The sequence below is a fragment of the Dipodomys merriami genome, unplaced genomic scaffold, assembly GCF_024711535.1.
Source record: "Dipodomys merriami isolate MVZ:Mamm:240054 unplaced genomic scaffold, mDipMer1.0.p SCAF_69, whole genome shotgun sequence".
Taxonomy (NCBI): Eukaryota; Metazoa; Chordata; class Mammalia; order Rodentia; family Heteromyidae; genus Dipodomys; species Dipodomys merriami.
The window spans coordinates 4,664,946-4,687,472 of NW_027206279.1; the positions used below are offsets into that span (position 1 = coordinate 4,664,946).

At 41.7% G+C, this 22,527-nt stretch overlaps 1 protein-coding gene and 1 pseudogene across 3 annotated transcripts in view; both read left to right on the forward strand.

Annotated features, from left to right (window-relative positions):
* Nucleotides 1–22,527, forward strand: part of Knl1 (kinetochore scaffold 1) — a 59,402-nt gene that overhangs the window by 30,212 nt on the left and 6,663 nt on the right. For all 3 annotated transcript variants that reach the window (XM_070005804.1, XM_070005806.1, XM_070005805.1), the window contains exons 14-22: nt 1,138–1,253; nt 3,189–3,279; nt 4,081–4,197; nt 5,746–5,833; nt 12,487–12,564; nt 12,713–12,752; nt 13,998–14,099; nt 19,013–19,113; nt 22,068–22,136. In XM_070005804.1, coding sequence (XP_069861905.1) covers nt 1,138–1,253; nt 3,189–3,279; nt 4,081–4,197; nt 5,746–5,833; nt 12,487–12,564; nt 12,713–12,752; nt 13,998–14,099; nt 19,013–19,113; nt 22,068–22,136 — 802 coding nt within the window. The remainder of the gene's footprint in view (nt 1–1,137; nt 1,254–3,188; nt 3,280–4,080; nt 4,198–5,745; nt 5,834–12,486; nt 12,565–12,712; nt 12,753–13,997; nt 14,100–19,012; nt 19,114–22,067; nt 22,137–22,527) is intronic.
* On the forward strand, nt 17,021–17,795 carry LOC138816141 (small ribosomal subunit protein uS5 pseudogene; annotated as a pseudogene).

Here is a 22,527-nt window from a genome sequence, read left to right on the forward strand (position 1 = left end):
GGCCTGGGCGCTGTCCCTCAGCTCTTCAGCTCAAGGCGAGCGCTCTACCACTTGAGCTACAGCGCCACTTCCGGTTTTCTGGTGGTTTATTGGAGATAGGAGTCTCACAGTCTTTCCTGCCCGGGCTGGCTTTGAACCGCGATCCTCAGATCTCAGCCTCCTGAGTAGCTAGAATTACAGGCGTGAGCCACCAGCGCCCGGCTAGTGTGAATTTAATAATTTTTATTTGTGTAACTTTTTTTTTTTTTGGTGGGAGCAGTACTGGGAATTTAAGACTTCATACTTAACTAGGCAAGCACTTTACCACTTGATCCAGACTCCTACTCCTTTGTTTTTAGGTTGTGTTTTGGAGATAGTATTGAATTTTTCCCATAATGGCCTCAAACTTCAATCCCCTTTCCTTGAGATTACAGGCATATACTATCATTCTTGTCTTGTTTATTGAGCTAGGCAACTTTCTTTTCTTTTTTGTTCTGGTCTTGAAGCTTGAACTCAAGGCCTGAGTGCTGTCCCTGAGCTTTTTGCTTGCTCTACTACTTGAGCCATAGCTCTTCATGTTCTTTTTTCTTTCTTCTCTTTCTTTCTTCTCTTTCTTTCTTCTCTTTCTTCCCTTCCTTCCTTCCTTCCTTCCTTCCTTCCTTCCTTCCTTCCTTCCTTCCTTCCTTCCTTCCTTCCTTCCTTCCTTCCTTCCTTCCTTCCTTCTTTCTTTCTTTCTTTCTTTCTTTCTTTCTTTCTTTCTTTCTTTCTTTCTTTCTTTCTTTCTTTGTTGTGGGGCTTGAACTCAGGGTCTGGGCACTGTCCCTGAGCTCTTTTGCTCAAGGTTAGCATTGTGCCACTTTGAGCTACAACACCACTTCTGGTGGTTAATTGGATAATAGTCTCATGGACTCTACTGCCCTGGCTGGCTTTGTAACATGATCCTTAGATCTCTGCTTCCTCAGTAGCTAGGATTACAGGGGTGAGCCACCAATGCCAGGCTAAACTTTTTCTTTTTTGAATAGTTAATTGGAGGCGATCTCAGCCTCCAGAGTAGCTAGGAATACAGGCATGAACCACAAGTGCCTGGCCTTGAATTCATTCTTGTTCATGGGTTTTTTCCTCAAGACACCAGTTCTGACTTTTTTTTTCCTTTTGCAGTTTACTACAGACATATCACCTACTCCAGAAGACCTGATGTTAAGACAATATGTGTATGGACCCAAGATACAGATTTATAGAGAAGACTGTGAGGTTCTTCGCCAAAAGATTGAAGCGTAAGAAAGTTTTAATTTCTTTTCTGCATGCTTTTTCTGTTTTTATTTTTGGGAACTTTGATAAACAGGATCACCTATGTGGTAACTTTTTTTTTTTTTTTTTTTGGGTCCGGTCGTGGGGCCTGAACTCTGGGCCTGGGCGCTGTCCTTCAGCTCTCCAGCTCAAGGCTAGCGCTCTACCACTTGAACCACAGCGCCACTTCTGGCTTTTTTCTTTTTGCTTATGTGGTGCTGAGGAATTGAACCCAGGGCCTCATGCATGCAAGGCAAGCGCTCTACCACTGAGCCACTTTGCCAACCCTGTGGTAACATTTTATTTATTTATTTATTTTATTTATTTATTTTTTGTCGGTCGTGGGGCTTGAACTCTGGGCCTGGGCGCTGTACCTCAGCTCTTCAGCTCAAGGCGAGCGCTCTACCACTTGAGCTACAGCGCCACTTCCGCTTTTCTGGTGGTTTATTGGAGATAGGAGTCTCTTTCCTGCCCGGGCTGGCTTTGAACCGCGATCCTCAGATCTCAGCCTCCTGAGTAGCTAGGATTACAGGCGTGAGCCACCAGCGCCCGGCTTGTGGTAACATTTTAATTAGAATAATTTAACATGGAAAATGGAAACATTTTAATTAGAATAGCTGACATGGAAAAATATGATGGTATTAATTGGAAGAAAATATGAGAGGAGGGCTGGGAAGGTGGCTCAGTGGTAGAGGGCTTGCCTTGCATGCCTGAGGCCCTGGGTCCGATTCCTCAACACCACATAAGCAAAAAGAAAAAAGCTGGAAGTGGCACTGTGGCTCAAGTGGTAGAGCGCTCGCCTTGAGCTGAAGAGCTGAGGGACAGCGCCCAGAGTTCAGGCCCACCACCGGACCCAAAAAAAAAAAAAAAGAAAATATGAGAGGAAAAGAATTTTGGCTTTGTAGTCAGACATACTACAGCTCAATCTTGGATACAACACTGTGTAGTCTTGTATAAGTCAGCCTTTATTTCCGCATCTGTAAAGTGATAATACTTTCTCAGCAGGTTGGAATGAATAGTAGGTAGCGTATATACAGTGTATTTTTGTAGGAAGTGGTGCTGTGGCTGAAGGTGGTAGAGCACTAGCCCTGAGCAAAAGAACTCAGGGACAGCACCCAGGCCCTGAATTCAAGCCCCATACTGACCAAAAAAAAAAACAACAACAACAAAAAACCAAAGAAGTTTTTGTAGCTCAATCTTGTAATTTTAGCTAATGAAAGGTAGAGATTGGGTAAGTGATCATAGTTGAAGGTGGTTAGCCCAGGCACAACAAAAAGCTGAAGGATGGCTGTCATGTACTTTCATCCTACACTATGGAGGAAGCACTAGCTATATACAGTGGCATACACCTGTAATCCCAACAGCATGAAACACAAAGAGTTAGATTGTAGTCCGTGCCAACCCAGGCCTCTAAAGTGAGATCCTGTCTAGAAAATAACCAATACAAAAACAAAAAAAAGAAGAATGATTCAAGTGGCAGAGCACCTGCTTAATAATCATGAGGCCCTGAGTTCAAACCCCAGTACCACCAAGAATGAAAAGTTTTCATAAGCTCAACATGGTGCATTTATACTCTCAGTTATTTAGGAGGCAAAGAACAAGAATGAGATTAAAGGATAACTCAGGGAAAAAGTGCATTAGACCTCCATCTCAATCCATAAGCAAGGTGTCTCATGCTTGTAATCCCAGCTACTAGAGAAACTCTAGGTAGGAGGATCATGTTTCAAAGCCAGCCCTGAACAAAATTGTGAGATTCTGATCTAGGAGGCATGATGGAAGTGGCATAGTGCCTATCTAGTGAGCCCAAGTCTTGAGTTCAAACCCTAGTACTGCAAATAATATAAAAAACAAAATATGTCTGTAGATCTGAACTGGTTCATTCAAGCTGACTCAAACCATTTACTAACTGCTTTGCATTTTAGATTAAAGATTTCTGCATTGAACCAAGATAAACTATTGACTGATGTAAACAGGAACTTGTGGGAAAAAATGAGAAACTGCTCTGATGAAGAGGTATTTTACTTTCATTTTCTGAGTAAAAATCAATACAGACATTCTGATGAACATTTACTGTAGAATAAGTAACTATTATAATTATTTGAACTTCTTTGCCTTTTACTTAGATTTAAATGAAAATATTTTAAGTGATTAATATTTTATATATGTTCTAGTAGATTGAGTTTTGTTTTTTTTTTTTTTTTACTAACAACGTTAGTTTTACTAACAGCATTTTTTTTTTTTTTTTTTTTGCCAGTCCTGGGGCTTGAACTCTGGGCCTGGGCACTGTTCCTGAGCTTCTTTTGTTCAAGGCTAGCCCTCTACCACTGGAGCCACAGCACCACTTCCAGCTTTTTCTGTGTATGATTCTGAGGAATCAAACCCAGGGCTTCATGCATGCTAGGCAAGCCTTCTACCATTAAGCCACATTCCCAGCCCCAGCATATCATTTTCTAATGTACAAACTGAACAAGTGAATTAAAGGCAGCAACCAAAACTGAAATATTTGTTTCTGTTCTTTTTTTTTTTTTTTAATTTTATTTTATTTGTGAACATACTTTACAGAGGAGTTACAATTACATGGGCAGGATAATGCGTACATTTCTTACCAAGCATTGCAGCCTCCTCCTGTGTTTTTGTTTCTGTTCTTAACCAGTAAATGGAATTAAATCTATAAGTGACAGACGTCAGACCTTAGGAATCACAATCAAGAACAGGAAAAGCATAGTGGGGGCAGTTGAACTTGCCTTCTCAAGCCACTCAGTTGCTGGACTAGTTTGTTTTACTGCAGTGAATATACTCTCTACTCTCTTACAGCTGAAGGCCTTTGGAATTTACCTTAACAAGATAAAGTCTCGTTCAACCAAGATGACAAAAGTCTTCACTCACCAAGGAAAGGTGGCTCTGTACAACAAGCTGGTGCAGTCGGCTCAGGTAACTTGATGCAATTACAGAAGGAGCTGTTAAAATTATTTTTTAAATTATTTTTTAGTGGTTGCAAACTGTGAAGGATGTTCCTTAACACACAGAGAATGAGACTTGGGCAAAAACAATTGTTTATAAGATGCAAATTTTAGTCAGACTGACAACTTGTGGCATCTGAAGTATGTTGGAATATTAATACCTCATTGCAAATATTGTGATACCTTATATACATTGAAATAAAGTATATTGGATTCTGGTTCTCCTGTTATGACAGGTTATACTTTTATCTTCCTCATACCCATCCATACCCAGTGGTGAATGTGTATAATATGTTTAGAGTAGTGTTTCCAAAATGATACCTTTCAAAAAGTTTGCAGAGGGTGGATGTAGCTTAGTATGGAGTACTTTGCCTAGTATTCTTGAGGCCTAGGCTCAATCCTCTCCCCACCAAAAATAAATAACTAGAAAAAAATTACATTCTATACATATACATACATTTAATTTATTATTTTTTATTTTTTTTGCCAGTCCTGAGGCTTGAACTCAGGGCTTAGACATTGTCTCTGAGCTTCTTTTGCTCAAGGCTAGCACTCTTATCACTCCAGCCACAGCACCATATCCAGCCTTTTCTGTTTATGTGGTACTGAGGAATTGAACCCAGGGCTTCATGCATGCTAGACAAGCTACCACAAAGCCACATTTCCATACATTTAATTGATTAATTAATTTATATTTATTTATTTTGTTGGTCGTGGGGCCTGAACTCTGGGCCTGGGCGCTGTCCCTCAGCTCTTCAGCTCAAGGCTTACTGCCCTACCTCTTGCGCCACAGCGCCACTTCCAATTTTTTTCTGCTTATGTGGCGCTAAGGAATTGAACCCAGAGCCTCATGCGAGGCAAGCACTCTACCACTGAGCCACCTTCCCAGCCCCCATATATTTAATTTAAAGAAGTTTAAAAATAAAAATGTTCTAATGCTTTCCATATCTGACATTGACAACATTTTAGAGAATTTATATTGCAAGTTATAAATGTTAATGTCCTATAAATCATGAAACACAAATACTATAGTGTATAGTAAATGAAAATACAAAATGAGCTCATATTTACCTGCTTTTTCTTTTAATTCCTTTTCTTTCTTTTATTTTTTCTTTTTTGTGCTGGTCCTGGGGCTTGAACTCTGGGCCTAGGTGCTGACCCTAAGCTCCTTTTGCTAAAGGCTAGCACTCTACCACTTGAGCCACAGAGCCACTTTTGTCTTTTTCTATCATTAATTGGAGATAAGAGTCTCTTGGGCTTTCTGGCCAGGCTGGCTTTGAACTGTGATCCTCAGATCTCAACCTCCTGAATAGCTAGATTACTGGTGTGACCCACCAGTGTCTGGCTGCTTTTTCATTTTTTTTTTTCTATTCTTTTTAGCTCCAGATTTAAATCTTTGATCTTATTTTAAAATTTGTCTGTCTGTGATCATGACTTAGCAGTTACATCAGCAATTTAGACCATTTGTAATGTCTTATTTGAGGGTTTGACCTTACAATATATAATGTTTTGTGTCTAGAATGAGAGAGAAAAGCTTCAGATAAGGATAAATGAGATGGACAACTTACTTAAGAAGATCAGTAACTGTCTCACTGAAGTGGAAATAGGTAAAGTATTTTAATACTTTCCTAGAGGATAGGTATGTAGTTCAGTGGTAGAGCACCTATAAAAAGTAAATAAATGATTTTCTAAAATAATATTTAATTTTATCTGTGGGCTGGGAGCATGGCTTAACTGGAAGGACAACTATCTATCAAGCATGAGGTTCTGAGTTCAAACCACCAAAAAATATATATATATAATGATATTTAATTTTATCTCAATGTCTCCCTGCAGGGCTGGGAATATGGCTTAGTGGCAGAGTGCTTGCCTCCCATGCTTGAAGCCCTGGGTTTAATTCCTTAATACCACATAAATGGAAAAGGCTAGAAATGACACTGTGGCTCAAGTGGTAGAGTGCTAGCTTTGAGCAAAAGAAGCTCAGGGACAGTGCTCAGGCCCTGAGTTTCAGGCCCCAGAACTGGCAAAAGAAAAAAAAAAATATATATCTCCCTGCCGAAGAGATTGTTGGCCTTACTATGCTATATTCACAGCTTGACACCTTAAATTAGAGCAGCTTAAAACCTTAAATTAGAGCAGCTTGAGACCTCAAATTAGAGAAAATTAAAATTCTTTTACTATGATTATCAGTAATACAATAGAGATGCCAAAGATAATGAATCTCTTTGGAAAGCTAGTCATAACAACCTAGATCATAATCTTGTGTTTTTCAATAAATGACTTGTTTTCTCTCCATTTGAAAATTGTCTTACCTTTCAGTTTGGTCACTCATAATCACAACTTGTTTTGCTTTTCTGAAATTGCCTTCTCAAAGATCACAGATGTGATTCTTCCCAGCCCCAAGCCAGCTGGACCTATTTGAGTACTTGATCCTACTGATTATCTTTTTCTTCCTGAAACTTACCTCCCTTATATTTGCACGTGCTCACTTTGTTTCTCCATCCTCACTGTTCCTTTTAGCTCCTCTTTGGCCTCTAACAACTGGTGAGGCATTTAGATCCTATCATCTGTTACTTTTGTTGTTGTTTTGATGGTACTGGGAATGGAAGTAAGAAACTCCCACTTGGTAGACTGGTACTCTACCACTTGAGCCATGCCTCCAACTCATTTGCATCCTTTATTTCTGGGTGGGATCTTGCTTTATATCCTTGGCAGCTGGGCCACAGTCCTCCTATTTATGCTTCCTGGAGTCATTGGCATAGCAGCCATTGTGCTTCCTCAATAGCTGGAATAATAAGTGCACACCACCGTGCCCAGCCATCAGTTGAGATAGTCTCTCAGGCTTCCTTTTGCATGGGCTGGCCTCAAACTGCGATCCCCTACTCTCTACCTCCCAAATAGCTAGGATTACAGGCCTCTTATTTTCTTTCTCTCTGGTGAATATGTGCAAAGTAGTAGGAATTGAAGTTTGAGTCTTGAATTCAAGTGCTAGACCACTTGAACCCACCATCCTTTTGCTTTTGGTTTGTTTTCTCAGATAAAATAAAGTGTTAACTTTGCCAAGCTGCCTAGCACAGTGAAGTGACCCTTCTGTTTCTATGTCCCGGGTAGCTAGGATTACACTGGTGCTTCACTACACATGGCCTCATCTGTTCTTTTCTACATTTTTTTTGCTGTAAAAATGCTTTCATCTGTATTAATAATTATTTTTACATGGCTGATTCTCAAAATCAGCTCAATCACCTACTGCATGCCAGATATTTTGCTTAGGCATGAGGAGATAAATAGCTTAAACAGCTTATAATCATTTTGGTGGAACATATTTTCAACTTCTTTCTCTTGAGTTGTAGACTGACATTTCTAGCTACTAGTTTCTTCAAAACTATCTGTAAACACCTTAAACTATGTTTAACTAAAACACAATTGATTATCTTGTCTCATCTCTAAAATGAAACCCCAAAATTTGCTTCTGTATGTTTCTTATCTGTATTGTAACATTCCAATACATATGTACATACATTCATACTAACATTGCAATTCTCCTAAAAGACTTAAGCTGGGCATGGTAGCCCATACCTTTAATCCTATCACTCTGGGAAGTGGAGGAAAGTGGATCTCAAAAGTTTCAGGTCAGCCTGGGCTACCTATTGAGATATTTCAACAACAATAAAAATATCATGATGGGCTGGGAAGGTGGCTCAGTGGTAGAGCGCTTGCATGAGGCCCTGTGTTCGATTCCTCAGCACCACATAAGCAAAAAGCAAAAAGCCAGAAGTGGCGCTGTAGCTCAACTGGTAGAGTGCTAGCCTTGAGCTGAAGAGCTGAGGGACAGCGCCCAGGCCCAGAGTTCAGGCCCCACGACCAGACCCCCCCTCAAAAAAAATATCATGTAAAAAACTGGGTATAATGTCACACACTTGTAATCCAAGTACTCTGGAGGCTGAGATGAGAGGACCCCGGATTCAAGGCCAGCCTGGGCTCTATATAAGTCTCTTGTCTTCAGAACAAATAAACGAACAAACAAAACCCAAATAAAAGAACGTTTATTTTCTTTTATGTTTGCATAACTGTTTCTTCAGCATCTTTGCTCTTTTTGTTTTGAAATATGCTATTTCAAATCTAACTAGCCTATCTCCATTCTTACTTTCTCCTTAAGAATTCTATCTCCTAATATAACCTGGACATTGCTACCAGATGAATAATTATGAAAGTTTTTATTATGTTACTCCCCTTAAAAACCACTGCAAGTGGGCTGGGAAGGTGGCTTAGTGGTAGAGCGCTTGCCTTGCAAGCCTGAGGCCCTGGGTTCAATTCCTCAGCACCATATAAGCAAGAAGAAAAAAGCCGGGAGTGGCACTGTGGCTCAAGTGGTAGAGCGCCAGCCCTGAGCTGAAGAGCTGAGGGACAGCGCCCAGGCCCTGAGTTCAGGCCCCACAACCGGACAAAAAAAAAAAAAAAAAAAAAAAAAAAAAAAAAAAAAAAAACCACTGCAAGTTAATTACAAAATAGATTCTAAACACTGAAGTTGGATGGTTAATACTCTCTCCACTCATATTCAAATCCTTTTTTTTAAAAAAACCAATATTAGAATTTGAACTCAGGGCCTTTTGCTCTTGCTGAGATTTTTTTTTTTATGCTGCAAACATTTTAATGATTATTGTTGAGCATACATTTTGAAAATTACTTCAAACTGCAACAAGTTTAAGTAAATGTTTATAATATACAAAGAAAATACAACCTAACATAAAATTTGCTTTTTGATCAGGCTGGCTTTCTTACCACTTAAGCCATACCTCCACTTTCTGCTTGTTATTTGGAGATAAGAATCTTGAGGATTTGTCTGCCTAGGGAGCTTCTAAACCTTGGTTCTCAGATCTCAGCCTCCTGAGTAGCTAAGATTATAGCTGTCAGCCACTGATGCCTAACTTTCAAATCTTTTGTTACATTATTTCTTCTACACTCTTTTTTTCTTGGGGGGGTGGTCCTTTATGAGGCTTGAATTCTGGGCCTGAGCACTGTCCCTCAGCTCTTCAGCTCAAGGCTAGCCCTTTACCATGTGAGCCACAGTGCTACTTGAGGTTTTCTGGTGGTTAATTGAAGATAAGAATTTCATGGCTTTTCCTGCCCTGGCTGGCTTTGAACTGCGATTCTCAGATCTCAGCCTCCTGAATAGCTAGGATTACATGCGTGAGCCACCGGTGGCCAGCAATTTCCTCTACACTCTTTTTTTTTTTTTTTTTTTTGGTCGTGGGGCTTGAACTCTGGGCCTGGGCGCTGTCCCTCGGCTCTTCAGCTCAAGGTGAGCGCTCTACCACTTGAGCTACAGCGTCACTTCCGGTTTTCTGGTGATTTATTGGAGATAGGAGTCTCATGATCTCTCCTGCCCTGGCTGGCTTTGAACCGCGATCCTCAGATCTCAGCCTCCTGAGTAGCTAGGATTACAGGCGTGAGCTACCAGCGCCCAGCTTCCTCTACACTCTTACACAACCTAAATTCTAAAAGTTTACCATTCTATGCAATTCTTTCACCGTGTACTTTTGTTATGGCAATAGGAACGGGACCCCAAAATCCCTAAGAATATGCACAGAAAAAATGTCTAGAACATGTGCGCTGCATTGAATTGACAGTGCAGACTACAAGTCTATAGTCTTAGATTCCCACCTACCTCACCTTGTCTTCACAGTAGATAGAGAAGCTATCAAGTGGTACTTCCAAACTTCCTACTGCCAAAGAAACAGACTTTTATATAGCAATATTCATTCTTTCATTCTTCCTTTCTTTTCCTTAGACCCAACCTTTCCATCTAAAATGTAGTTTCTGCCTCTTCAGGAATCTTTTGTAACATATATCTATAGGAAAAGCCACTTTTGAGTTAAAATCTGAACTTCAATAAACTTGGTTTGAATTGAGGAGAGGAAAATTTATAAGGATGACTCCCACATTTCAAAAACAAATTAAAATTTTAAGTTGTATTTGCTTACTCCTTTTTTTTTTTTTTTTTTTTTTTTTTTTGGGTCCGGTTGTGGGGCCTGAACTCTGGGTCTGGGCACTGTCCCTCAGCTCTTCAGCTCAAGGCTAGTACTCTACCACTTGTGCCACAGCGCCACTTCCGGCTTTTTTCTTATGTGGTGCTGAGGAATCGAACCCAGGACCTTGAGCATGCAAGGCAAGTGCTCTACCACTGAGCCACCTTCCCAGCCCCTGCTTACTCCTTTTCTTTTGTGTGCCTGTTCTGAGTTTTGAACTCAGGACCTTGTCCCTAAGCTTTTTTTTTTTTGTGTGTCGGTCGTGGGGCTTGAACTCTGGGCCTGAGCGCTGTCCCTCAGCTCTTCAGCTCAAGGCGAGCGCTCTACCACTTGAGCTACAGCGCCACTTCCGGTTTTCTGGTGGTTTATTGGAGATAGGAGTCTCATGGTCTCTCCTGCCCGGGCTGGCTTTGAACCGCGATCCTCAGATCTCAGCCTCCTGAGTAGCTAGGATTACAGGCGTGAGCCACCAGCGCCCGGCTAGCTTTTTTTTTTTTTAATTTTTAATTTTTTTTGTTAGTCGCGGGTCTTGAACTCTGGGCCTGAGTGCTGTTCCTCACCTCTTCGGCTCAAAGTGAACCCTCTACCCTTGAGCTACAGCGCCACTTCCAGTTTTCTGGTGGTTTATTGGAGATAAGAATTTCAGGGGGGAGGAGGGGGGGAATGTGGCTCAGTGGTAGAGTGCTTGCCTTGCATGCATGAGGCCCTGGGTTCGATTCCTCAGCACCACATAAACAAAAAGAAAAAAAGCCAGAAGTGTCACTGTGGCTCAAGAGGTAGAGCACTAGCCTTGAGCTGAAGAGCTGAGGGACAGCGCCCAGGCCAAGAGTTCAGGCCCCACGACCGGACCCCCCCCCAAAAAAAAAAAAAAAAAAGTTTCATGGACTTTCCTGTCCAGGCTGGCTTTGAACCACGATCCTCAGATCTCAACCTCCTGAGTAGCTAGGATGACAGGCGTGAGCCACCGGTGCCCGCCTTCCCTGAGCTTTTTGATCAAGGCTTGAGCCCTACAGCTTGAGCCACAGCTCCACTTCCACGTTTCTGGTGGCTGATTGGAGATGAGAGTCTCAACAAACTTTTGTAATTAGGTTGGCATTTAACCATGATCCTCAGATGTCAGCTTTCTGAGTAAATAGGACTACAGGCATGAGCCATCAGTTCCTGGTGAACTTGCTTTTTTTGTGTGTCTTAATCTGTTTCTACTTGGCTCATAGGGGCTGCCTAACAACTATTTCACATCTGCAAATTATATGTGGTTAAATAGTTTTTTCAGTCCATGGGCTTGAACTCAGGACCTCGGCATACTGTCCCTGAGCTTTTCTGCTCAAATCTAGTGTTCTACCCCTTTTTTTTTTGGTTCCGGTCGTGAGGCCTGGAACTCTGGGCCTGAGTGCTGTCCCTCAGCTCTTCAGCTCAAGGCTAGCGTTCTACCACTTGAGCCACAGTGCCACTTCCGGCTTTTTGCTTTTTGCTTATGTGGTGCTGAGGAATCGAACACAGGGCCTCAGGCATGCAAGGCAAGCACTCTACCACTGAGCCACCTTCCCAGCCCTTTTTTTTTTTTTTAATAACTCTTTTTTTGGGAGGGCGGGGGGTCCGGTCCTGGGGCCTGAACTCTGGGCCTGGGTGCTGTCCCTCAGCTCTTCAGCTCAAGGCTAGCACTCTACCACTTGAGCCACAGGGCCACTTCTGGCTTTTTTTTTTTTTTTCTTTTTGCTTATGTGGTACTGAGGAATCAAACCCAGGGCCCCAGGCATGCAAGGCAAGCGCTCTGCCACTGAGCCACCTTCCCAGCCCTGTTCTACCCCTTTGAACCCCAGCTCCACTTCTGGTTTTCTGGTGGTTAATTGGAGATAAGAGTTCATGGACCTGCCTGAGCCAGTTTTGAACTGCAATCCTTTTATCTCAGCCTCCTGAGTAGATGGGATTATAGGTGTGAGCCACCAGTGCCTGGCAAGTTTCTATCTTAAGGTGACCTCTAAACCATTACTAGTGGCAAACTGCACAAGGTGGTACACAAATGTAATCCCAGCTACTTGGGAGGTTGAAGCAGGAAGATGACCTCTAACCCTTCTTTTTCCTAATTATAATTTTAGTTTAGTGCTTTATTGAAAAGAAGATAGTGGATGTTTGTGAAATGGTTCTAATATTTTACTTTGAGACCATCTATTTTTTCCATTTCTGATATTAAGTAAGTAAATATTACTTATTTTAATGCATGTTGTCTACTTTAGAAACTAAGGATTTGGAAAATGAAGAGAAAGATAATCCTGTGGACGAATGGAATTCTCAAATGAAAGCTGCAGAGAATGGTAACTTGAGTCAGAGATAAATGGTGGGGGAAACCTGGTTAACATTTGTTGATTATTTTTAGATGAGATTAAGTCAGAATTTTCAATAAAACACGATATATGTAGCATTCTAAGAATGTCCACTCTATGCATTATTTTCTTTCCATAGAACTCAAACAGCTGAAATCAGAAGAGGAAGAACTTGAAAGGTCAGTCTGTCCTAAGTTTGTGTTAGAAAATATAATGCTGTCGGGAAATGGCTCAAGTAAGAGAGTTAACAGAGCACCTGAATACAAGCAGAGAGAGAGTGAGTGAGTGTGTGTCTGTGTATAATGCTGAACCTTAACAAGGTTAGTGACTTTCTTGCCTCTAGAGACAAGATTTGGGGATGAGTCTCCACTAAGAGTGACTCAGGCTTCTGCTACACTTTGGGTTGTCCCTAGAGGACATTTCAGTCAACAGTCTTCTTGAAATGCTTACTGCTTACAGGGTATTAATACAAGGCAGTATTTCTCATACTTAAATATTATCAGGATCATTTTAAAGAATAACGATGAAGTTATAGCTCAAGTGGTAGAGCACCTGCCTAGCAAGCCTAAAGCCCTGAGTTCAAACTCTAGCACTGCCCAAGCAAAGAAAAAAAAGTGTTAAATTATTTTATATTGTAATTCAGTAAGTATGAGATGACGCATATATTTCTTAGCCTTCTGAATCATATTCAACTGGAAGACTAAAAGAAATGATAAATTATGCAAAACCAGTAAAATCCCAGTTGACAATATAACAGGTGATAATATCCAGCTGAAATTAAGTTGCTAGCAAAATGGTTAGGCATAAAGCACAAGTTCTGTTTAAATGCAGAAGGAACTTAGGACATGTCTCACCTTTGAGCTGGCATCCTTGTGACCTTCATTATGCTTGTATTTTTATTAGAAAAAATGGAAAAAGTAATTTTTGTTAATATTATTTTATTATTATTTTTTTGTCAGTTGTGGGGCTTGAACTCACAACCTGGGCACTGTCTCTGAGTTCTTTTGTTCAAGTCTAGTGCTCTACCATTTTGAGCCACAGCTTCACTTCCAGTTTTCTGGTGGTTAATTAGAGATAAGAGTTGCATGGACTTTTTACTAACTGGGCTAGTTTTGAACCATGATCCTCAGATCTCAGCCTCCTGAATAGCTAGGATTACAAGCATGAGCCACCAATGCCCAGCTCAATATAATTATTTTAAAAACCATGGACCCCCAAAAGATATCTTCATAGACCCTAATTTGGGAGACAGTGATTTATACTTTTATGAAGTAGAACCACTTTTACATTAAGGCTTCTAAAATTCCTACATTATTATCTTACTCTGGGAATCTAGCATGTACCTTCTTACAATAAACCATTTTCTTAACCATTTTCTCTAACAGATACCTAATCTTTCTATGAATACCTGATTTTATTTGCAGAAAGGTATTAGAAGTAGAGGTACAGAAAAAGCAGACCCTTGCCCAAATAGACTTTATGCAAAAGCAAATAAATAGAACTGAAGAACTACTGGATCAGTTGAGGTAAGAAAAAGCAAGTCATTAGTTTATGTTTTATATTGTCCCTTAATGGTTGTATGAGTCTACTGTAGAAGTTGATGTGTTTTTAATGTATTATTATAGCTTTCCTGGAGGTACTGTGGGGTTTGGTTTTATTTTGAGACAGTCACTGAATTGCCTACATTGACCTTGAGTTCCTGGGCTCAAGAAGTCCTCCCCACTCAGCCTCCCAAGAAGATGGACAAGTATGTACCCTCACACCCAGTACTTGCAATGGCTTTTTTTTTTTTTTTTTTGGTCGGTCATGGGGCTTGAACTCTGGACCTGGGCACTGTCCCTCAGCTCTTCAGCTCAAGGCTAGGACTCTACCACTTGAACTACAGTGCCACTTCCAGTTTTCTGGTGGTTTATTAGAGATAAGAGTCTAATGGTCTTTCCTGCCCGGGCTGGCTTTGAACTGCAATCCTCAAATCTCAGCCTCCTGAGTAGCTAGGATTACAGGTGTGAGCCACCAGTGCAGGGGGCCTGAATTCTGGGCCTGAGCACTGTCCCTCAGCTCTTCAGCTCAAGGCTAGTACTCTACCACTTGAGCCACAGCACCACTTAGGGTTTTCAGAGTAGTTATTGGAGAGTCCCACAGACATTCCTGCCTGGGCTGGCTTTGAACTGCGATCCTCAGATCTCAGCCTTCTGAGTAGCTAGGATTGCAGGCATGAGCCACCAATTCCTGGCTGCAATGGCTTTTCTTTTTTTTTTTTTTTTTTTTTTGTCGGTCGTGGGGCTTGAACTCTGGGCCTGGGCGTTGTCCCTCAGCTCTTCAGCTCAAGGCGAGCGCTCTACCACTTGAGCTACAGCGCCACTTCCGGTTTTCTGGTGGTTTTATTGGAGATAGGAGTCTCACGGTCTTTCTTGCCCGGGCTGGCTTTGAACCGCGATCCTCAGATCTCAGCCTCCTGAGTAGCTAGGATTACAGGCGTGAGCCACCAGCGCCCGGCAATGGCTTTTCTTTTAATATTAGCATTCATAAGTGGTAGAGCGGGTTCTATTGTAACATCTCCACATGTGCATATACTGTATCCACCACACCCTTTCTATACTCCACTCTATCCTGTTAAGCTTTTCTCACAACATTTTCAACAAGTAGCTTGCATCTTTAGATTTCAGCCTCCTAAGTAGCTACAATTACAGGTGTGATCCACTGGTACCCAGTTTTGTTATTTTAAAATAATTTTTTATTGTGATTAAGTGATTATAAATTTCACAGTATTGTGAGATAGTGATACTTAGTTAAAGTACAAACATATTCTAACCCTCATGAGGCAAATTGTCATTATTGTGGTCTATAAAGTTTATGAATTCTACGAGCTTTGACAATACAACTATTTCTTCCACATCAGATGATATATACATTAGATGATATACACATTTCCTTCCTTTTGCTTAGTGTTAGCTGTTCCCTCTTTCCCTCTCATTCCCTCCCCCCCATCGCTGCTCTTGAGTGGCTTAGTTTGTTTTCACCAATGTCCAGTGCAGCTGATGGGCCCCTCTGTTGTATGTTTTCCTGTTTCCCTCTGATTCTGTGTCTTCCTCCTAGCTTCCCTTAGATATGTGCATGCGCGCGCGTGCGCGCACACACACACACACACATACACATACACGCACACACACACACACGCCCACACACACACACGCCCACACACACCCATATATGTGGTCAACAACATGGGGTCATTTAGTAATGATACAACAGGATGAGTTGGAGGTCTTTTGTTTCTCCAGTCCTGTTTATTTTGTTGTATCTCATTGCATTTTGGATTTAACATTCATGTATTATTTGTCTCTTTGTTCTTGTCTTACCTCTCTCAAAATGATTTTTTTCTAGTTCCATCTATTTCCCTGTGATTGTCATTATTTTGTCCTTTCTAATGGCTGCATAATATTCCATTGTATATGGGTACCACAGTTTATGGATCCATTCATCTGTAGTGAGGCATCTGGTTGTTTCCATATCTTGGCTATTGTGAACAGTGCTGCAATGAACATGGAGGTGCATGTGTCCTTGTATCCTGGTTCCTGTTGCTCAGGGTAGATGCCTAGGAGTGGCACCCAGTTTTTGTTCGTTTGTTTTTGTTTTTTGCCAGCCCTAGGGCTGGAACTCAAGGCCTGGGCAATGTCGCTGAGCTTCATTTGCTCAAGGCTAGCACTCTACCACTTGAGCCATAGCACCACTTCCAGCTTTTTCTGTTTTTTGTGGTACTGAGGAATTGAACCCAGGGCTTCGTGCATGCTAGGTAAACACTCTAACACTAGGCCATGTTCCCAGCCCCGTGGCACCCAGTTTTGTACTGGCTTTTTTTTGTTGTTATTGTTGGTCGTGGGGCTTGAAATCTGGGCTTGGGCGCTGTCCCTGTGCTCTTCAGCTCAAGGCGAGCGCTCTACCACTTGAGCCGCAGTGCCACTTCCGGTTTTCTAGTGGTTTATTGGAAATAAGAGTTTCACGGACTTTCCTGCCGAGGCTGGCTTGAACTGTGATCCTCAGAACTCAGCTTCCTGAGTAGCTAGGATTCATGCATGAGCCATCGGTGCCTGGCTTTGTACTGGCTTTTAACCTAACCTAGAGTACAGTGCAGCCTTAAAGAGTCATTGCTATAGAATGTTTATATTCTAATAATTTATTAAATTCCTTATTTAAAAAAAAGCCAGTGCAGCTACTGCTAGTGGCTCAATCTTGTAATCTTAGCTACTCAAGGAAGTTGAAATCCATATGATCACAGTTGAAAGCCAGACCAGGCAGAAGACTCCATCTCTAACCAGCAAAAAGCTAGACTGAAAGCACAGCTCAAGAGATATAGCACTAGCTGAGTAATATGTAAACCTGAGTACAACCCTGGTACCATCAATAACAACAGAGTCAGTGGCTTCTTTGGGAAAACACCAAATGGCGGATGCAAGGAAAGGTGGGGGTGAGAGGTGAAGGGATTAGGGCAGGCTTGGGAGGCCCTGCAGCTTCTGAGGAGGCTTCAGTAGCCACTTCCAGAGTCCAGGTTTTGGCTGCTAGGCTTGTGGAGGCAAGGTTGAAAACAAGGAATGGATCCCTGCCACCAAACTGGGCTATGTGGTTAAGGACATGAAGATGAAGTCTTTGGAGATCGGTCTTTTCTCCATGCCCATCGAGGAGTCTTTAAAGGATGAGGTGTTGAAGATTATGTTCGTGGAGAAGCAGACCGAGCTGAACCGACCAGCGCACTAGGTGCAAGGCATCTGTTGCCATTGGCCATGTCGGTCTGGTTAAGTGCTCCAAGGAGGTTGCCACTTGCCATCTTAGCCAAGCTCTCTGTTGTTCCTGTGCGGGGAGACTATCGGGGGAACAAGATTGGCAAGCCCCACACTGTCCTGTGCAAGGTGTCAAGCTGCTGTGGTTCTCTGTTGGTGCACCTCATCCCCGCCCCCGAGTGAGTCACTGAGATCGTTCCAGCTCCAGTCCCCCAAGAAGCTGTGGATGATGGCTGGTGTTAATGACTACTACACCTCAGCCAGGGGCAACTTCTCCAAGGCCACCTTTAAGGCCATCTCCAGGACCTACAGTTACCTGACCCCTGACCTCTGGAAAGAGACTGTGTTCACCAAATCTCCGCAACAGGAATTCACTGACATTTTTTGAAAAACCACACCAGAGTCTCCGTGCAGAGGACCCAGGCTCCAGCTGTGGCTACAACATAGAATTTTATACAAGAATAAGAAAGTGAATCAAGCATGTTTAAAAAAATATGTCAGTGTACTGAAAACTAAGGTGAAAATACACAGGTGGGAGAGCTCTGGAAAGGTGTTAAGATACAGAGCACTTTCACGCCTGATGTGGTGTGCAGGCCTGTCATTCCTTCAGTCAGGATGCTCAGGTGGGAGGATTATGAACTTGAGACCAGCATAAGTTATTACAGCAACAGCCTGCTAAAAACAACAAAATCAACAGTTTTTGTTGCATGTACTTTTAATTCTGACATATCACTCGTTTATTTTGTTTTTTTGTTTTTGTTGGTTGTGGGGCTTGAACTGTGGGCCTGGGTGTTGTCCCTTAGCTCTAATGCTACCACTTGAGCCACAGCACCACTTCCGTCTTTTTCTGCTTAAGTGGTGCTGAGGAATCAAACCCAGAGCCTCATGCATGCAAGTCAAGCACTGTACCATGCAGCCACCTTCCCAGCTCAAGTTTGAATAATTCTTCCTTTTTTTTTTTTTTTTTGGTCGGTCGTGGGCTTGAACTCTGTCTGGGCTTGGGCGCTGTCCCTCAGCTCTTCAGTTCAAGGCGAGTGCTCTACCACTTGAGCCATAGTGCCATTTCTGGTAGTTTATTGGAGATAAAAGTCTCAAAGACTTTCTTTTCCGGGCTGGCTTTGAATCGTGATCCTCAGATCTCAGCCTCCTGAGTAGCTAGGATTTCAGGCATGAGCTACTGATGTCAGTGAGTTTTTTTTTTGGTTGGTCGTGAGACTTGAACTCAGGGCCTGGGCACTGTCCCTGAGCTTTTTTGCTCCAGTCTAGCGTTCTACACAGAGCCACTTCTTGTTTTGTGGTGGTTTACTGGTGATAAGACTCACATGGACTTTTCTGCCCAGGCTGGCTTCAAACTGTGATTCCCAAACCTCAGCCTTCTGAATAGCTAGGATTACAGATATGAGCTATAGGTACCTGGCCTAGTTTTTATTTCTTTTAAAAGATTTAAAAAGATTGTATATTCACAGTATTTGAATTGAAATGCCATCTCCTAAGTCAGTGGGTAAAAGCCAGTAACTGCTATTGGTATTGTTTGAGTGCTGTTAGAAATTTCCCCTTTCCTCTCTCTGAGCTGAACAGTAGAGCTCATCTAAGCATGTATGAAACACTTGGCTTGATCCCCAGTACTGGGAGGGAAAAATTGCTTTTTTTCTTCTTCTCTCTAGTTTATCTGAGTGGAATATTATTGAGTGGAATGACACTCAAGCTGTATTCACCTTTGTTTATGACACCATACAACTCAGCATCACCTTTGGAGAATCTGTAGGTAAGTAGCAAAAGTAAAAAAAGTCTATAGGAAAAAAAATTTTAACTCCCTAAAAATACAGATCTTTATTTGACTACAGTACTAACTAATGAAAGCATAATAAAAATACTGTTGAAAAACTTAGAAGCATTAGCATTTTAGTGGTAATAGATTGTATGGAGTGGGGTTTTGCCAGGTTTGGGCCTTATGCATGCTGAGTACATGCTCTACCACCTAGTAATACCCTAGCAGAAAAGAATTTTTTTAGATGAAGAATAAAACACCTGATTATGGTGGCAGCTGCCTGTAGTCCCAGCACGCAGGAGGCTTAGGCTGAAGAATAAATAGTTTGAGGCACATCTGGTGTACATGTCAAATTCAAGGCTGGCCTGGTTCATAGCAAGACCCTGTCCATTGTAACCTCTAACCCAGAGGTTGCACTACTTCTCTGGTTGGGCTTTCAGATCTCCTTTTCCTTTCCAATTCAGTCTTCATTCTGCAGCTAAGCAATTGTTAAATCATATATGTACTTCTCTTAGGCTATGTTAAGAAATACCTTATACAGCCTATGAAGTCTGGTATAAATTGAATTTTTCTTTTTTCTGCCTCATCTCTCTCTCTTTTTTGTCCTTCCAGTCCTGGGGCTTGAACTCAGGGCCTGGCATTGTCCCTAAGCTTCCTTTGCTCAAGGCTACCACTCTACCACTTGAGCCATGGCGCCACTTCTAGCTTTTTCTGTTATGCAATACAAAGGAATGGAACCTAGCATGTATGAAGCATGCTAGGCAAGCACTCTACCACTAAGCCATGTTCCCAGCCCTTCTGCCTCATCTTATACCACCTTTCTCTGCATCCTTTGTACATCGACTACAATGGATTTCTTTCATTTCTTTAAAATGGTCATGGTCTTTCATGTTCAGTCATTCTATCTTACTACAAGGTACTAGGATGCAAATGCTGTGTCTCTTGGTCTTGCTTGGTTTTCTTGAATATGTGGCTGATGCTCTGCAACTTGAGCCATTTCTCGCTTTTTGCTGGTTGATTGGAAATGAGCGTTTCTGGGATTTGTCTTCTCTAGGCTAGCTTCAAACTGAGATGATCAGATTCCTAAATTGCTAGGATTCAGGCACTTGGCTTTCTTTCCTTTTTTCTGCTCTGTTCACACACACTCTTTCTTTCTCTTCCTCTTCTTTCTCTCTTTCTGTGGCAGCACTAGCATCTGAGCTTAGTGCCTTGTGTTTGCTAGACAGGCACTCTGTCACTTGGGCTGTACCCTCAGTCCTTTTTGCTTTTGTTATTTTTCAAATAGGGTTCTCACTTTTTGTGCAGCCTTTGATCCTCCTATATCACTTCCCAAATAGCTGGGATGACAGGTGTGTACCATCATGCCCAACTTTTTTGGTTAACATGAAGTGATTCATGACCCTTTCTTTTGCCTAGGCTGTCCTTGAACCACAGTCCTCCCATTCTCAGCCTTCCATGAAGCTAAGATTAGTCATGAGCCACATGTCTGGCAAGACTTTTTTTTTTTTGTTGGTTGTGAGGCTTGAAGCTACTTGGGTGCTGTCCTTGCACTCTTCAGCTCAAGGTGAGCCCTCTACTGCTTGAGCCACAGCGCCACTTCCTGTTTTCTAGTGGTTTATTGGAGATAAGAGTCTCACAGGCTTTCCTGCCCAGGCTGGCTTTTGAACCTCAATCCTCAGATCTCTGCCTCCTGAGTAGCTGGGATTAGAGGCATGAGCCACTGCACTGGGCTCACGACTTTTTTTTTTTTCATTCTTGAAATACTGTCTTCCTGTGTAGCCTAGGCTGGCCTTGAACTCTCATCCCCGTCTTTACCTCTGAGTACTGGGAGTACAGATGCCTTCTACCTTATCTGGCTCCCTCAAGAGGAAGCCACTTTTTTTTTTTTTTTAGCAAAAGTAATGGGAAAGAAATACACTTTTAATAGACTGAAAATCGGCATCACTCAGGCGAGAATAGTTCCATCAAGACTACATATTGTTGTAAGGTGAATCATCCCAGAAGCCACATTTTAAAATATACAATATTGGAGTTTTTACTATTACAGTTAACAGGCTGCAGGCCGCCAGTTGCAGCATACAAATACATATAACACAGCTAGGAAACTTGCTAAAGAGGAAAGAAATAGCAAAAACAATACCAACAAGCCAATTCAGCTCCAATGGATGAGTAGAGATGAGCCAGGAGACAGGACACACCACTCAATCACAGAGACACACGTGGCATGGTGTCTCCTGTTTCTTTTATATACCCTCGCGGCACATTCCACATGCCCTCCTGTTACCTTGTCACTGCTCTCTGCAGTTTTCCTTAATATCATTTACCATGATATGTCGTTCTGTGGATTTATTCTTGTGATTATCTGCATGTCCTCCTAGATTGTAAGACTTCTTGAGAAGGTGTTTTGATCATGGCTGTTTTCTCATTGTAGTACTTGCAGAACCTAACACTGAAAATGCTTAAAGCATTTAACAAAGAGGAAAAAAGTCTGAATTTGGAGGACAGGAGATAACACAGGGTCTGGAATGAGCATTTTATTTATGTTTTAGTTTTTGTGCAAATTCTAAGGCTTGAACTGAAGGACTGGGCTGGCTTTGCACTGTGATCCTCAGTTCTCAGTCTCCTAAGTAGCTAGGATTATGGGAATAAACAACTGGCACCCAACTTCCTTATATAATTCCTGGAAAGGATTACTTTTAAATAGAAGTTAGGCTCAAAAAGAAAGGGACCTTAACAAATAAAGCTGTGTTTAAATTCCTTTAATGTCTTTCAAAGGCCTACCAAACAAATGTAGCTGAACAATCTTGGGAGCTATCACAGTAAACAGAGAATAATATGGGTCAAGGATAAACCTTCAACTGCTTAGGAAAAACTTCACCTACCTGAAAGAGAAGTCTAAAAGATGGAGAAATAGTAACCACAAGTAACTGTTCTTTTCTGGTTCTTCTTAGCTGGTATTCCTTTCCTGGACCAGGCCAACAGGAAGATTGTTGAGGTCGATTTTCAGTCTCTGTTAGATGGTAAGCTCAAAACCTTTAAGCTTCTAAATATTTGTTAGTAATTATTTATGAGTATACATTACTTTGGAGAAATTCTTTTCACATACTGAATTTTTTTTTATCTCTGTAATTCCTTATTAAAAATACTGCTGTACACATAAAGACTGAAAACAGAATTAAAGATGAATAACACATACTGGGATCTTGATTTTAGAACTTAATATACTGGTGCTTTTTAGGGAAGTTGTTGACATCCGCATCACAGAACCAAGTCAAAAGCAAAATACAAGGGTACCCTCAAAAATATTTACAATGAAGTCAATACATTAACAGAATTTAAAATAAGTACAGGGCCAGGGTGCTGTTCCAGGTACAAAAATTGAAATGACCAATGTCACATGATTTCAAAGTG